General features: G+C 34.7%; 2 protein-coding genes across 2 annotated transcripts; one reads left to right on the plus strand and one right to left on the minus strand.

The window, feature by feature from the left end:
* Positions 1–3,843: 3,843 nt before the first annotated feature.
* Positions 3,844–4,356, minus strand: LOC124993447 (keratin-associated protein 14-like). Its single transcript, XM_047565306.1, has one exon. The coding sequence runs from the start codon at positions 4,348–4,350 to the stop codon at positions 3,844–3,846; it is 507 nt and encodes a 168-aa protein (XP_047421262.1). The 5' UTR covers positions 4,351–4,356.
* Positions 4,357–7,339: 2,983 nt separating this feature from the next.
* Positions 7,340–7,792, plus strand: LOC124992357 (keratin-associated protein 15-1). The gene has a single exon (XM_047563061.1). The coding sequence runs from the start codon at positions 7,340–7,342 to the stop codon at positions 7,790–7,792; it is 453 nt and encodes a 150-aa protein (XP_047419017.1).
* The last annotated feature ends 9,098 nt before the right edge of the window (positions 7,793–16,890 follow it).

The raw sequence follows: 16,890 nt of genomic DNA on the forward strand, positions 1-16,890 counted from the left end.
ATAGGACTCTTAGTTTAACCAAGGAATCTTTTATAATTCTGGCACTATGGATATTACTGCTCTTAGTAAATTTAATCTACTATTCCATTAATTAGCCTCACAAGTAGTATCCATAATAAAGAGTAAAGTAAAAATAAATTTAGATTTATGAAGAGAGCATCAATAAAGTTAAACTAATTTATTTAAAAAAGCAATTATTTCATACTTTTATAATTATATCAAAATGAATTTTGCTGTCATGTTTAACTAGTAAAAAGGAATAAGAAAAAAATGAGTTCAAACCTATAATGACTTGCAAACTAAATGAAGAAAACTATAAATTAAAAATGGAGGTGCTCTTTACAAAAAACTATTACACCAAATGTAATATTGACTGATAAATATTTGACAGCATCTCAGAATGAAATAACTATAAATTCAGATGACACATCTTACTTAATTAAATTATCATTATTAGTGTTAGCTAATTCAGATTTAGGAGGCAAGATTATAGATATCAAGTGTTCTTTTTATTGAACAATATGAACAAGAAAAGTGAAGTTGCCAAACTCTTGTGATGTCTTGCTAATAGAGCAAACCAAAGTTCTACTTTGGTGAATAAGACTGAAGGCAAATGGAAACAATCCGTGAAATCATTGAACAGCCCTGAGATGCAGAAATAGCCCAGGGCAAAAGGGAAAGACTGAGAACATAACATGGAAGAGTATCTAGCTAAAGCAAGGAACAGATGAAAACTCTTTGCTTATGTTTAGCTATATAAAGTAGCAATATGCTGGGCACAGCGGTGTGTGCCTGTCATCCCAGCTACTTGGAGGTTGACTGGAAGATCACAAGTTAGGGACCAGTCTGGGCAACTTAGTGAGATGCTTCTTCCAAAACAAAAATGTGAAGAAGACTGGAATGTGCCTCAGTAGAGCATTTCTGGGTTCAATTTCAAGAACCTTAAAATGAAACAAAGTAATAAATAAAATACAATAACACTAATAATGACTTAGAAGTCAACAACATACAGGTTCAAAGGTCATATTACAATAAAGGTGAAAGCAGTGATTTGCAGGGTATGGAAAAACATCATTTGCCAAAGCAATCAAATTTCTCTATATATTTTTTGACATTATAATATTAATAGCTTCCATGTTTGTTAGTAGATTATTGTAGCTTATTTGGGTACAATAGTGACTTATTGATTTACAAATGCAAATGTTTTCCCTCATAGGATTCTTGTATTGTTATCTTAACCCCTATGTCATCTCACCAAAATTTGTGATTTTTATTATTATTGAGACAATATCTTCAATGTTGAGATTTTTATGTGACTTTTCAATAGTAGTATCAAAAAGAACACTGTGAACTTTCCATAGCTTTACTTTGATTATTTGGACTAGATTAAAAAATAATCACTGGAATTCATTTTATATTTGAAACATTTGACAGTCTCCCACACTCCCCCCCACACACTGGATATTGAACCCAAGGGCACTTAACTACTGAGCTACATTCCCACATCTTTTCACATTTTATTTAGAGACAGGGTCTTGCTAAGTAGCTTAGGGCCTCCCTAAGTTGCAGAGACTGGCTTTGAACTTGTGATCCTCCTACCTCAACCTCCAAAGATGCTGAGATTACAGGCTTATGCCACTTGTGCCCGCCTCATTTAAATCTTAATATGAAACTTACTTTATTTTACCTATATCTATGTTTCTCTTCTGCTAATGGAGGGGCATATTGTCATTTGTTTTCTTTTTTTTTGTGCACAAGAAAACATAGAATTTAATATGAATGAAAATTATTTCAAAATTACTTAACCAAAATGAAGATTCATGCATGAAAGTGAATTATGAGTTAGAATTTGCAATTGCTAATGATAAGTAATCATCTTTTGGGGCAGTTTTCTTAAAACTCTTACTGTATTTTGAAGTAGGTATTGATATTTGGTAAAATTTTGTCTTATTTTTCATGTGGTCATTTATCCTAGACAATATTATCCTGTTGAAGAATAAACATCATCAAATTCCTGTACAATCTACATACTTACCATCTGTTTGCTTTGGTAGTAGAAATTCAGTATGAAATTTTTTTTTGTATTTAAAATGATTTTTTCTTTTTTCCCATTACTTCCAAAAGGTTTTCTAAATAATATTTAAAGAGGAAAGGGGTTATCAAAAACACAATAAATAGTTGCAGATTTTAACAATGTAGTACATACCCAAACCACTGAAGCAAGAGCATTTAGAATATTCTTTAAATGCTCTGAAGCATCATCAGCTTGGTGTCCATACTTCTTTCATCTAACCAGAAATTCTAAAGTTTCCCACTACCTCCACCTACTGGTTTGGTTTATTTATATTGCTGCATCTTGCCTGGAGTGGAACTTGCCTTACTAATACTGGTCAGGTTAGAATAACAATGAACCTCCACGTAGGTCATTTGTTTAAACACATAGGTTGTCCTATCTAGTGTACATGAGTGTAATTTGTTTTCCAAGTGATCCCTCTGCATGCTTTCTTTGAACAAAAAATGATCCATTTTGTTCAGAAGGATAATAAAAAGGGATGCCTTTTTCAATTTTCAGATTAAACAATTGATTCAAGTCAAAAGGTGTTATTGCATATGTATCCTGTTTTCCAGTAGATGAATGAATCTGTGGCAGAAGTAAAGTGGAGGTCCTGTAAACCTATTGCCACTTGTGCTAATAAAATTTTTATTGATTATAAATGAAAAGTAAAATTCTGAAACAATTATCAAATGGGACTAGCTATTGAAACTAAAATAATAAACTAAGATAAATGGTGATCCTGTGGATAAGGATTCACATTATCTGTACCTCCAATGGATTGTCCTTGACTTAAACCATAAAAAAATTGGGGGGCATCACTGATGGTTCAAGGGTTACCAACTGTCTAGAAAGTCTTCAGAATGCTTCAACAATAGAATACGCACATTGGTTTTGAATAGTTGTTTTCTTCAACAATTTCCATTAACCAAACAACTAGAAAAACAAGAAAAAATTGGGACTTCATCAAATTTATGTAATCAATTATATGGAAACTGTTTAGCCTATTGGTTAAAAAAAATGTTGTAATGTGTTAAAGATTTCATTTGAAGACTGGATTTCTTATCTGGCAGTAAGGTTAGCAGAACTGAACCCCTCACCAAATCTAACTCACTAACATCTAACTTCTTTCTGGATATCCTCACTCCAATTTCTCATGCATTTCAGAACATATATTTTGAGTAATCTTCCTTCCAAAATTATGTGACAGAAACAATTTAATACTCCTTCCAAATTATATCCACTTAAATATTGAAGTTTTTATTCTCTACACAGTAGTAAGCCACTTATGAGTTTGTTATTTTGAAATTGCTCATATTCTTATCTAAAAATATTAATGATGAAAAAAATTATTAAAAGATGAAACAAATCTTTTGAATCAGAAAGGATTATTATATTCTTTAAAGTTAAAAATGTTAAATGATAGGTAGAAGATACAGGAAAATACAGACATATTTAGAAACAGTTTTGAAGGAAAAAAATACTAACAAGACAGAAAGATATAAGATAACATAATTTTATTTAATACATTTTTTACTTTGTAAAATTTATATCACTAAGAGATTCATTAAGAAAAAACTATGCTCAATTATTACATGCTTATCTACATTTATTTTAAACTTTAACATCTTTCTTCCAAAGAATACATTTCCCAATTACTGGAACTCAAATTACTCCTAATCCAGTAGAAGTAAATTTCTAGGCTGATGAGAAGATAGATAGGAGATCAAAAAAACAGCATGGATCTTAAGATAGCAAGGTTTTAAATTTCTGGATCATCTCATATGTGATCAGTAGAAGCCAGATCCACAGGGTAGGTGGTAAGAAGCAGACTGGCAACTTCTTGAGGAGAAATAGGAGGGACGGTAAAAGTTAGATCCATAATTTAGGGATGAGAAGGTGTGGGGACCACAGTCCACTGATTGGAAACCACGGGATCCAAAGCCCAGGAACGGGGAGCCACAACCAACAGATTGAAAGCCCCTGGACCCAAAGCCCAGGGATCCGGAGAAAGCGGTCCGACAGGGGCTGTAGAACGCGGAGGGCCTCTGGCGGTAGCAGGACGTCTGGCAGGGCTTGGACACCACACAGGGAGTCTGGCAGCTGGCGGGCTCGCAGCACGTCTCCTGACAGCCACTGAAGAGAGAAGAGCCCAGCTGGTGGGTGACGGGAGTTTGTAGATCAGGGCAGTGGAACACGTTGCTGGGGTAGAAGGAGCCGCAGGAGGAGCCCCGTTGTTGCAGGTAGCCCCCGAAGGAGCGAGAAGAGAAGCTTCCAGAATAGCAGTTGGAGGACATGTTGACAGGAGATGGGATGTTTGACAGCAGGGTTCTCAGCTGGAATACCACTCCTTGGACTGGTGCACTTATATACCCTTTTCATTGGGTGTGGTGTCAACCCCGTGGCTCATGAAAACAAGTTACCTACAGGTTTTAATTGAACTGAGAAGGTCATCATAGTCTTGCATATGCAGTTCTTGTGGTTTTACAACTGTAAAGTGCAGTCATGTCTGTGGCCTTGGACTTCAGGTAATCGTGTTGAATCTTCAAAGCTATTATTCATCTTCCCTTAGCCGAGGTCACTGTGCAGATCACTCAGAGAAGCGCTTTAGAGGTAGGCAGTGTCTGGGTTGGGGAAGCTGGCTTAATTAAAAATAATTGCAACCCGTTTCACAATCAAAACTGTTGACACCCGACTAGCAAAGTTGTTAACTTACCTATTCATAGTCATTTCTTTTGAACAAAAACATACGTTGCTTTCCGTGTACAGTGTCAAGCTTTACTTAATGAAAGGTGTCATCAGAAAGCAGCTATACTGACATGCAAGTTGTGTAAGGATTTTTAAAAATCAGACGTCAAATTTGAAAGGCTTTAGTGAAATAGAGATTCCCTAGCTTCCCATTAAGAGTTAAGAGTCAGTCTGGTTTGTTTTTTTTTTTTTTTTCTTTTGTATATGTGTATTTACTGTGCTGTGAGCTAAATAGCACACACAAGTTACTTTATGGTATTTTGAAATGTTAGAAATTATTCATCTAATATACTGAAAAAATATCAAAATATGGACAAATCTTATGACCAAAATGCCCAATGCAGTTCTATCTCTAAACAGTCACTGTTTCCACTGAAAGGATTCCCCAGAATCTGGAAATATTCTTGTTCTAAAGAAAACTTATAAAACAAGTGTTGGACCAAAGAAAGTATCTTAAGGAGATTCTTTCTTTGCCTCAGAAAGCAACATACATCAGTTTGATTTAAATTGTTTCCAGGTGTTTCTGACAAGTATTACAACATTTCTAAAATAAGGGCCATATTTCTTCTCCCCCCATGACTCATGATTCTCCTCTATGTAAGAGTGTAATGAAGACTGATACCTGGAGGAAGAGGAGAGATTGAGAAGGTTTAGCTTTCTGTGGCTTATGAACTGTTTGATTTGTTTGTTTCATCAAAAAGCTTCTCACTTCTGAACAAAAGTGTTTGGATGCAAAAGCATCCTTTATTTATTTATTTATTTATTTTTTGAGAAAAGAATGTTCAAAATTACTTAATATCTGATTCCACAGAATATTTTTTCTACCGCAATGTCTTATATAAAAACAGAGAACATTGAAGCAAGTAAGCAGATTCAATTAGATCAGTTAATTATTTATGTGATATTTTGATGTTCAAAATTTTTATTGACAAAGCAGGAGATCTGGAAACTGCTAGAATGCTTCTTGCTATTCATAATTAAGAGGTCTAACAAATAATAATTGTTTGTTTTAGAAACAGTGGACAAGCTATGTTATCTAATAAATGAAACATAACTGCAGATCAGTTTATCGACTCAACTGTTCAGATGCATAAAGTCCACGTTTCAGAAGAGAGTCTGGCAACAATCTCCACTATTCTATCAGACTGGAATTCCATTGACCGTATCCTGATTATAAAATTCCCAGGACCCTCAAGATAGAAATCTCATTAGTCACAATAGTAGTTCATTTTAGATTTTTCTCTTAAAATGTCCAGTTAGCAATTCTAATATTCATAGACTGAGTCTCAGCTCATTGTGATTATAAAGTATTATTAGTTGTGAAGATAGATGTCCTAAGATGTTTTACCATTCCCACAGGGTAAGCATTTCCTATACCCATATGTTATCTATATTTACAGTTAGATATGGTGAACTGTTTGGGAGAGTCCAGAAAAATCCTCAGGCTACCAAATCTTATAGGACAAACCTACATCACTTGATGGATGTACCACATCAAAGATCCCTCCACCAACCATATTTCAATTCATGAAACTCAGTGGTAACTATGAATTCTTCAATTCCTTGATCCTTCTATGAAATCTATGCAGAATGGATGGATACTTTTGGCATTTCCCATTTTCTTAACCCTGTGTAGTAAAAATTCCATCCTCTGAGAGGAAAGAGAATAAAGACCTATACTTCATGTATAGTGCTTATTATTTTCTTCTCAATAACATCAACACCACCAAAACACATCACATAAGCACTGTACAGGTAGAGAGTTTTTAATAATCAATGAAGCTTATTGATGACTTCTGTCAAGAGGCAATTGAAGGAGTTGGGGATGTAGTTCAGTGACAGGTTGGGCATCCAACCTCCAGGGTTCATTCCTCAGCATCACAAAAAATAAATTAATTAATCTTCAAAGCACTCCAGCAAACATTGGACCTTCAGCCTAAACATTCACATACACAAAAGTAACTTGACTATTTGCACTCTAAGAAAACTAAATCCTAATTTATTACCTTACTCATTTAGCAGTATTACCAATTAAATTTACTGGGTTGTTTCTTTTGTAATTTCCACAAGATTTGGGAGAAGGAATATAAAATGAGGATTTTTTTTTTCCTGCTCTCCATTAGGTTCCTAAACTTGGAACAGTATAATTGTCTCCCTTGGACTACAAAGTATTTTTAGAGCTTTAAACACAACATAATTTTTGCTATGTTATCCATTTGATCTAGTATCTTGAAGAACAGGATGAATAAAGCATCAGTCTTATAGATACAATCATGATGGTTTTCATGAGAAATGGCATTTTTATTTCATGAACAACTGCTTTGGAAAACTAATGAAATTGTTGCATTTAAAAGTTTGCTTTCATATAAAGTTCTTTGAAGGTTAATGTATTTCATTTTTAATGGAGCCTAATTAAATATTCTTATTAAAATGGGCACATGCTACACCCTCTGTAGGGTATATAAGACCCAGTATTGAGGGTGACGTTTACCTCAAACTCTTCACTGCAACTCAGCTGAACTCATAACTCCTGACAAAATGTCTTACAACTGCGACTCTGGACGCTTCCCCTCCCAATCTTTTGGAGATTACCTGAGGTACCCAGTTTCCACCTATAACTCCTTCTACCCCAGTGATGTAGCCTATTCTCCAGGAACCTACCAGCTGGGCTCCTCTTTCTATGGTGGCCATCAGGAGTCTTTCTCTGAACCCATAAGCTGTGAGACATCCTGCGCTGGGAGTGGATCCTACCAGACATCAAGGTATCGCCCGAAGAACTTCATCTTCTCCAGTCCCTGCCAGGCAAATTACTCTGGATCTCTTGGATGTGGCAGCGCCAGCCTTGGATCTTTTGGCTATGGAAGCACTGGTTTCCAGTCTGTGGGATGTGGATCCAACTTCTACCGTCCAGCTTATTTCCCTTCCAGAAGTTGCCAGTCAACTTTTTACCGCCCAGCCATTGGCTCTCACTATTTTGGATCATCTTACTGAATATTCCTCATCCTTTCATAATTATTTCTGCACTTTATGGAACTTTGACCTTCCACTTATCCCATATCTGTGATTGCTAACAATTTTCATCACTAGGATTCACCATCACCATCTCCTGGAAGTGAATAATTTACGTGTGGACTATAATCTGGGTCTGTGACCTTCCCTAAATATGACATGAGATTGATCTTGAATTTTAATTCTTAGGCCAATGCTTAGAATCATTTCTGTTGTCCTCTTTCTGAAATTCTTCTCTCATTATTCTCCTTTCATACAGTGATTGTTCATTAGGCTGTTTTATTTTAAAATTTAAAAAAATTCTCTAACATGAATTCTGACATTCCATTTTCTTGCATTAATATGATACATTTATTAAATGCACCCATACCTTCAACAGTCTTTAATTTTTGTTTCCCCTGTTTCATGTTTCATTAATATTTTTTGGACATGAAAACAGGAGCTTTCAGAGAAAATTCAAATGTATGATCCAATTACATCATATCTCATATCTTAAGAGATTTAACATCTTCTCATGAGTACATGTGTGCATACAATTGCATCAGAAATTCTGTTTCCAGAGGGGCATTCATTGACAAAAGTATGTCTTGAGCTACTATTGTACAACAGGCATTGTTCTGAACAAAGACACAAATTATCTGCCTTCAAGAAACTCACACAAATAAAATTCTAACTTAACATCAGGTGACAAGTCAATAATGGGGAGAAAACATAGGATTCAGTGGAAACACAAGGAAGGACTTGGAAGAGTCTGAGAAAATCACATAAAACCCATTATTCAAAATGAAAAGCTCAAGTTACTATTCATTTAAACAATACAAATCTAACTGATGTATTGTGTCAGTTGGAGTTCTTTGAAAAGCAGACACCAAATGGGATTAGACAGGAAAGGCATTTGTTGGTGAAAATTCTTGTGAGGGAAAATGGGAAGTTATTTGGAGAGGTCGGGAGAGCCATCTTGCTTTGATGTATGTCTGATGGAAGTGAAGGACAGAGGGAAGGAAGGCTGGGTTAGAAGAAACTTCTAAGCAAGTCACCCCATTAAAGGATTCCCACATCTTACCAAAACATGCCTGCCATACCCCTGCTGGGATTCACAAACCAACAGCAGAGATCAGCATGAACTTGAATGTCTATCAATCAATAATACTACCTGAAATAGTAGACATGAGAAATATGTTTTCATAAATTTATGTTCATGATATTTATTCATATTTTAAATAAGCCCAATGAATAATGATGAAATGATATATTCTGCATATTTTCTTATCAAAAGTCAATCAAGTCAGGCCCCACATAGAACCCACTATATGAAAGACTAATACTATAATAAAATAGAAGAGAGAACTGAGAATTATTAGATAACTATCTAATAATTTTAGATTTATTTTATCTAATAATTTTATTTTAACTAATATATTAAGCAGAATGGACCCAGTCAGGCATGATTAGGAAATGACTTTGTTTTTTCTTTTTTTTTTTCTTAATACCACTGAACTTCATTCTTGATCTGATGGCTTTAAATTCCGTGAAATCTGAATGATGCAATGAGAAGGTCTATGATCATTAGAATCTCAGTAAATATTTTATTTCATATTAGTAACTAAATCCAATCCAGTATGAGTTTAACAACAATCCTAGAGTCACATCAAATCTCCTTTTCCTGCATATCTGGTCTGTCATGTGGTTCCACAGACCACAGGTGATCTGGAGGAGTTGCTCATTTTTTTCTAAATCAAATTACTTTTCTTGCTCTACCTTGTCTTCCCTGTTTAGCTTCCCTTCTACCTTTGAACCCAAAAGAAAGAATTGGAGGAAAGGAAATAACATTTGAGGCCACTGGTCTCCTCACCATTCTTTAGACCACCTGTGTCATCATCACTTTGTGGTTCATTTCTGCAAAATTTTTTCTGAGAAATTAAGATTGTACCAGTAAAGCATTTCACTGGGTGCTTCAGGAAATTTGTATAGGTTGATTTATTGGAGACAATAGTCTACAAACCTGTATAAACATCGCCCTAATTAAGCAACAGTTTGTGTATCGAAAAACTTATTTCAGATCCTTCTCTTTGCTATACCCCCTGCCCAGTTCTACAGGATTATATAATGAATTTGTCCAATTCCAATTAGTTTTCTGCAGTGAAAAACATACTGTAAACCATCTGAGCCCAGAATCCCACTTCTGTTCAGAGATCCAGCTTGTTTTGATAACATCCTTTCTTAATGCATTAAGTTTGAATACTGTGTTTTGCCTTATTAACAGATTTCTAGCAATGTTATACCTTACTCAGGAGGGACAAAAAGGTCTTTGCATTTCACCAGTGACTGCCTTTGCTGTTGAATATTCTACTATCACATGCTCCAGACTTCATGTTTTTACCCCCACTCCGATATATATTAAAAATTTAATCCCAATTTTGATGAATTTAGAGATGGGGCCATTGAGACATGATTAGTTTTTAAAGATGGAGTCCTCACATTAATGTCCATGTAGAAAAGACACAAGGGAGCTTGCTTCCCTCTCTCCAGTCTCTGCCATGGTGAGGATTCAGAGAGAAGACCCCCATCTGCAAACCAAACTATCCTACTCAGGAATTGACTTGACTAGTGCCTAGAATTTGCACTTCCCCAGCTCCAGAATTGTGAGAAATAAGTCATGGTTGTCTGAGCCACTTGGTCTATAATATCATGTAGCAGTCGAATTCAACATATCACTTACATCTCAATACCAGCTCTTTCACCAGGAGAGAATTGGGTGTTGAAAGATATCTATCAATCCCTATCCTCCCCTTTTTCTTTGTCTCTGTCTTCCTGTTCTTCTCTCCTCGTTTTATCTGTCATATATCTATCTATCATTTATCTATCTATTTCTATTTCTATCTATCTATCCATCTATCCTGCATTAGAGAAAGTTTGAGACATTAACTCACATGATTGAGGTTTTGGCAGGTTGGAAACACAGGCAGCGTTGTTGTTATTTAGTCTGAGATTAAACTTTCTTTTCTGAGAAATGTTTTGTTCTTAAGGGCTTTAACTGATGGGTTGAGTCATACCCCCATTATCAAAGACAATCTCCTTGACTTAAAGTCAACAGGATATGAATGTGAACCAGATCTACAAAAGGCATTCATAGCAACACCAAGATTAGTGTGTGAACAAACAACTAAACAGCATGGTTCAGTCAACTTGACACATCAAATTAACCATTTCAGTCTCCATTTTGTAGAAACTTTACCCTAAAAGACTATGTCATAATATATGACAGCACTTTTGGTAGTCTGACCATTTTGACAATATTAATTCTGCCTGTCCAAGAACATGGGAGATCTTTCCATCTTCTAAGGTTTTCTTTAATTTCTTTCTTTAGTGTTCTGTGGTACAGAATAGAGGACACGGACACAAGCCCAAATCAATACAATTTTCTCATACTAGACAAAGGTGCCAAAAATATGCAATGGAGAAAAGATAGCCTCTTCAACAAATGGTTCTGGGAAAACTGGAAATCCATATGCAACAGAATGAAATTAAACCCCTATCTCTCACCCTGCACAAAAATCAACTCACAATGGATCAAGGACCTCAGAATCAGACCAGAGACCCTTCATCTTATAGAAGAAAAAGTAGGTCCAAATCTTCAACATGTCGGCTTAAGATCAGACTTCCTTAACAGGACTCCCATAGCACAAGAAATAAAAGCAAGAATCAACAACTGGGATAGATTCAAACTAAAAAGCTTTCTCTCAGCAAAGGAAACTATCAGCAGTGTGAAGAGAGAGCCTACAGAGTGGGAGAAAATCTTTGCCACTCATACTTCAGATAGAGAACTAATTTCCAGAATCTATAAAGAACTCAAAAAACTCTGCACCAAGAATACAAACAATCCAGTCAACAAATGGGCTAAGGAAATGAACAGACACTTCACAGCAGAAGATCTACAAGCAATCAGAAGATATATGAAAAAATGTTCAACATCTTTAGTAATAAGAGAAATGCAAATCAAAACTACCCTAAGATTCCATCTCACCCCAATTAGAATGGAAATTAGCAAGAATACAAGCAGGGGCTGGGGAGGTAGCTAAGTCAGTAGAGTGTTTGCCTTGTAAGCACAAGGCCCTGGGTTCAATCCCCAGCACCCCCCCCCCAAAAAAAAAGAAAAAAAAGAATACAAGCAACAATAGGTGTTGGTGAGGATGTGGGGAAAAAGGTACATTCATACATTGCTGATGGGGTTGAAAATTAGTGCAGTGTGAAGATTCCTTAGAAAATTTGGAATAGAACCACCATCTGACCCAGCTATCCCACTCCTTGGCCTATACCCAAAGGACTTAAAATCAGCATACTACAGTGATGCAGCCATATCAATGTTCATAGCTGCTCAATTCACAATAACCAGATGGTGGAACCAACCTAGATGCCCTTCAATTGAAGAATGGATAAAGAAACTGTGGTGTATATATATATACAATGGAATATTACTCAGCTATAAAAAATAATGAAATTATGGCATTTTCAGGCAAATGGATGAAATTGGAGAATATCATGCTAAGTGAGATAAGTCAATCTCAAAAAAAACAAAGGACGAATGAGCTTGCTGATAAACAGATGATGACACATAATGGGGGTTGGGAGGGAGAAAAGAATGGAGGAAGGAGGGACTGTATAGAGGGAAAAGAAGAGTGGGAGAGGTGGGAAAAAAATAACAGAGTGAATCAAACACCATTACCCTATGTAAATGTATGATTACACAAATGGTACGCCTCTATTTCATGTGCAAACACAGAAACAAGGTGTGTCCCATTTTTTTACGATAAAAATAAATTTAAAAAAATATATGACAGCACAAGACTGAAAGTGAGAGTAGATCAAATATTTCATAAGTAATATTCCTATCAGTTTGCAAAATTATTTCCCTAGCTTTTTTTTTAAATGATAATTTGTTTAGCTTCATATGTACAATTTGTATGAGAGATTTCTAGCATTGTGTTCCTATTGGCCACAGGAATAACTAAACTTCAACAAAATGTCTGTGCATATTCAAACATCCATCACCATCCTCCAGAGAGACTCTCCCTTTCTCCAGTGCAGCTCTGTCCAGAATGCAGCTATGTGTATAGTCCCATGTCTGCAAGCCATATTAGGACTGAGGGCAGTGCCTGGAGAATTTGTTTCTACAATTGTTTTTAACTTCTGTGTCCCCCTTATTCTACTTCCGACCATCCTATTTCTCATGTTTATTTCATTCTTGTACTACTTTTTTGGGTTAACCTTTTTTTTTTTTTAATCATTCTCTATTTTTTCTACTTCATTTCTTTTACTTTAGTCAAATATATTTTATTTTTGCAGTTTCCATAGATTTTGGTACTGTTGCTGTGGGCCTGGTAAGTGTTAGGTTTGGGCTATTTTGCACATTGTGATGATTAGCAACATACCCTGGCCTTTTCCTACTAGATACCAGTAGCAATCCCCAAATTGTAATAATTAAAAGTGTTTCCACACATTGCCAAATACCTTCTGCAGACAAAATCGCTCCCTGCATAGAACTGCTATTTTAGATGGATATACAAGGAACTAATGATGTGGGATATTTCTTAGCTGTGGACACTGGCCGCAAGCCCCATTTGGGATGGCATAGGACAGCAATAATTCAGGACAATATTATTCCATGCATGGACGAGGTACTATGACTGGCTATTGAAAAAAGGTATCTATTCTTCATAAATCTAAAATGATTGAGGACTACATACACAACAAATGTTATTCCATGATTGCATGTGAACATAATAGTTGTGATTGTGTTTACATTAAAAAGATCCAGTTCATTGCAATTAAAGAAATATAATGACAATTTTGTGATAAGATTCTCAGTTCTAAAATTTCTAATTCTTCTGTTGGGCTCATACCTCCTCATGATCACCATACACTAAGAAGTGATGTTAGACTTGGATTATCTTCTCGCTATATTTAAATTAAGATTAATTGAGACCAATTTTAATGACAGCAGTTTTCTGTTTCTTGTGTATTCTCAGAACTTTCTTCAATTTGTTCAACTTGTTCTATATGCTCTACAACAGTGAAGCCAGGTCTGTTGTGTATATAACCAGCGGGGATGGAAAGGACCCTAACTATAATATTTCATTCTACAGTTTGTATCTGGCATCCCAGGCTTTGCCCTTTGAGCCTCTCGACGTCTGAGTCAGACCATCATAGCACTTTACTATGAACTTCTTGAGCTGTTTCTGTCAAATATTTCATGCTAACAAGCACGAAGTCAAAGGAATCACATTTCAAATTCCAGAAAGCAAATTCATTTAAACAAATAATTATTATACTGCTAGATGCTGGAAGATGCAATTTAAAAAAAAAAAAATATATATATATATATATATATAAAATGGAGTCAACACACAGATTTCATCAGTATTACAAACTATTATTTTAGTCAGAATGATTGTGATGGCTAGTTTTGTATGTCAGCATAACTGGGCCAGGGAATGCCCACAGACCTGGTTTAACATATGGGTGTGTTTTGAGTTTGTTCCTGGGTGAGATCAGCAATGAATCTGTGCTCTCAGTGAGTAGATGGCCCAGGCTTAATGTGGGTAGACATCAGGAGAACAAAAGGTGGAGGAAGATGGAGTTCCTTCATTTTCTGCCTCCCTTTCCTGCTTGGATGGCAGATCTGTCTTTTCCTGGCCTTATATTGAGATTTATATGATTGGATTCCCTAGTTGTTGGGCCTTTGGACTCAGACTAAAATTATAACAACAGCTCTCTGGAGTTTCAATCTCAGGGACAGCAGACTGTGGGACTTTCCAGTCTTCATAATCATGTGAACTAATTCCTGATAATAAATATTGCTTTCTCTTATTTGTATTTATATATATTTTTCTTTTTTTTGCACTAAAGATATTATTAGAGGGATATTTAAATGAATAATTTCATTTTCAAGTGCAAAATATTTCAGATTGTGTGAAAACTACACACTGACAATGGTGACCAAGCTTAGCCTATATTTCTTTCCTAAGAAAAAAGGCTTATGTAAATTTCTAGGAGACTTGAAATTTTCCCTTTACAAACAAACAAAGAAACTATTTTACATAGAGTTTTATGTTTACTTGAGAAACCAATATTTCCAGCCAACAACTAATACAATAATCACTTGCATGTTATTCAAAAGAAAATGTCAAGATACAAGAATAATAAAATGTTTTTATTTCCTGTTCTAAAAACAACTACTAAAATGTAAGTCAGGATTTAATATCTCCAATCTGGTTTCTCGTTTGCATCAAGAAGGCCAAGGTCATGGCACAGATAAAAAACTATTCAGAATAAGATCTACAATTGATGTGCTTTCTAGGTTGGATATGTACCCTATATACTCTTTATACTTGCCCCATTATCCCAACTGATATATACATACAAATATGTATAGACAATATATTTTGCATATGTATATTATTTGATACCTATATGATCTCCATTGGTCTCTATTATTTCTCTTTTTCTGGAGAATCTAAATATATTGATATACTTTTATTAAAAAACCATGAAGTTTGGAAGAATTTTCCCAGAAAAGGTAAACCTTAATTTAGGGTTTGTAGGAAGATAACCATGGATGGAAAATAAAATTGCAGGGAAGAAAATATCACAGTAAAATGTATACATGAGTGTCTAAAGAAGGGTGAGGATTCATCCTACAGGGTATATGAGGAAAAGATCCTAATTCTGAACTATAAAGGTCATTTGGCTGTGGAAAACATATTAAATATGTTAAATTTAATATTGTGTAAGAAAGAGATTGTTAGAAATTTCAAATTCCTTTCTGTCAACTAACTGTAATAACATTTTTAGGGGATGAGATATTTTGATGAAAAGTTTATTTCACTTTTTACAGGTAATATTTCATTTAAAATTTTCAGTCTACTTTGTTCATGTTTTATCATTTGGAATTTTTCTGCTCAGAAAGTTAGTAAAATATTGTATAGTTTGAATACTATGTCATGATTTTAACTTGTCAATGAAATATAATTTAACTGAGAATTGGAATCTTCAGGATATTCATTTTTACATTATTTTCAACAGCAAAAAAATAATTCCACATTTTGTTGGATTTAATTTTAAACAGTATACATGTTATAGAATTTTTAAAAATTTATAACAAAAATTCGAGTTGGATATCAAATCTTTTCTTAACATAGTCATCTGAATACAGAGAAGTTAATTCGTTGAGGATCACATTGTAAGTCAGTAGTATATAGTAAACTCACATCTACTTTTAAAGTTCTTTGCTTTTTCTATCACCTTTATGCAAGAGTAAATAAGTAGATGAAAAGACACTCATCCTGATGATTGCAAACTGTCACAATCTTCTGGGTTAAGTATGTATTTTCCCTATTAATATTTTCTAAGCCTTTGGAATCAGGAAATATTGAGCATTTTTTTTTACAAAAATTTTGGTTACCAGTAATTCATGCCACTAATAGTTAATTGCATTTTTATAATTTATTTTATATTGTCCACTAGAAAGCATCCATCAGCACACAAGAAGGAGTATCTTAGATATGTATTTGAGACAATGGAGTACAAATAAATGAACAGTGATATTGAAAAGAACTGAGGAGGCGAGCAGTATCAATGCAACTGAAGGGAGGTTCTGCTTAGATGTTGATACCTATACACAAAGACAAGAGTATCTTTCTTGCATAAGGCACAATGTACTTTTAATAAATGTGTTTGGCTTAGACATTTTCATTTCTAATAAGTTAGAGATTTCTAACTATTTTGATACTGACTTAAGTAACTGGATTTTGCATTACTGCAGAAGGAACCAATAAGAAAATTAAAAACATGGAACATTTAAATTTTATCCTTTTATATGTCATACTCAGAATATTCTGCATATTAAAAGAGCAAAGAAAGTCAATTATGATAAATCCTAAATTGCTCAAGCTCATAATGCTGAGAAGCTCTAAGATTCTGGTCGATTGATTGAAAATGTATTCTATTTCTTTAAAATCACTTTTTAAATAAAACTTTTACAAGTTTTATTTATTTTACATCTGTCTACAGAGATTAAAGGA

Source organism: Sciurus carolinensis, chromosome 9 (assembly GCF_902686445.1).
Source record: "Sciurus carolinensis chromosome 9, mSciCar1.2, whole genome shotgun sequence".
Taxonomy (NCBI): Eukaryota; Metazoa; Chordata; class Mammalia; order Rodentia; family Sciuridae; genus Sciurus; species Sciurus carolinensis.

Excerpts from the sequence above, each read along its gene's own strand:
- LOC124993447 (XM_047565306.1), bottom strand. The coding sequence starts at position 4,350 with ATGTCCTCCAACTGCTATTCTGGAAGCTTCTCTTCTCGCTCCTTCGGG.
- LOC124992357 (XM_047563061.1), top strand. The coding sequence starts at position 7,340 with ATGTCTTACAACTGCGACTCTGGACGCTTCCCCTCCCAATCTTTTGGA.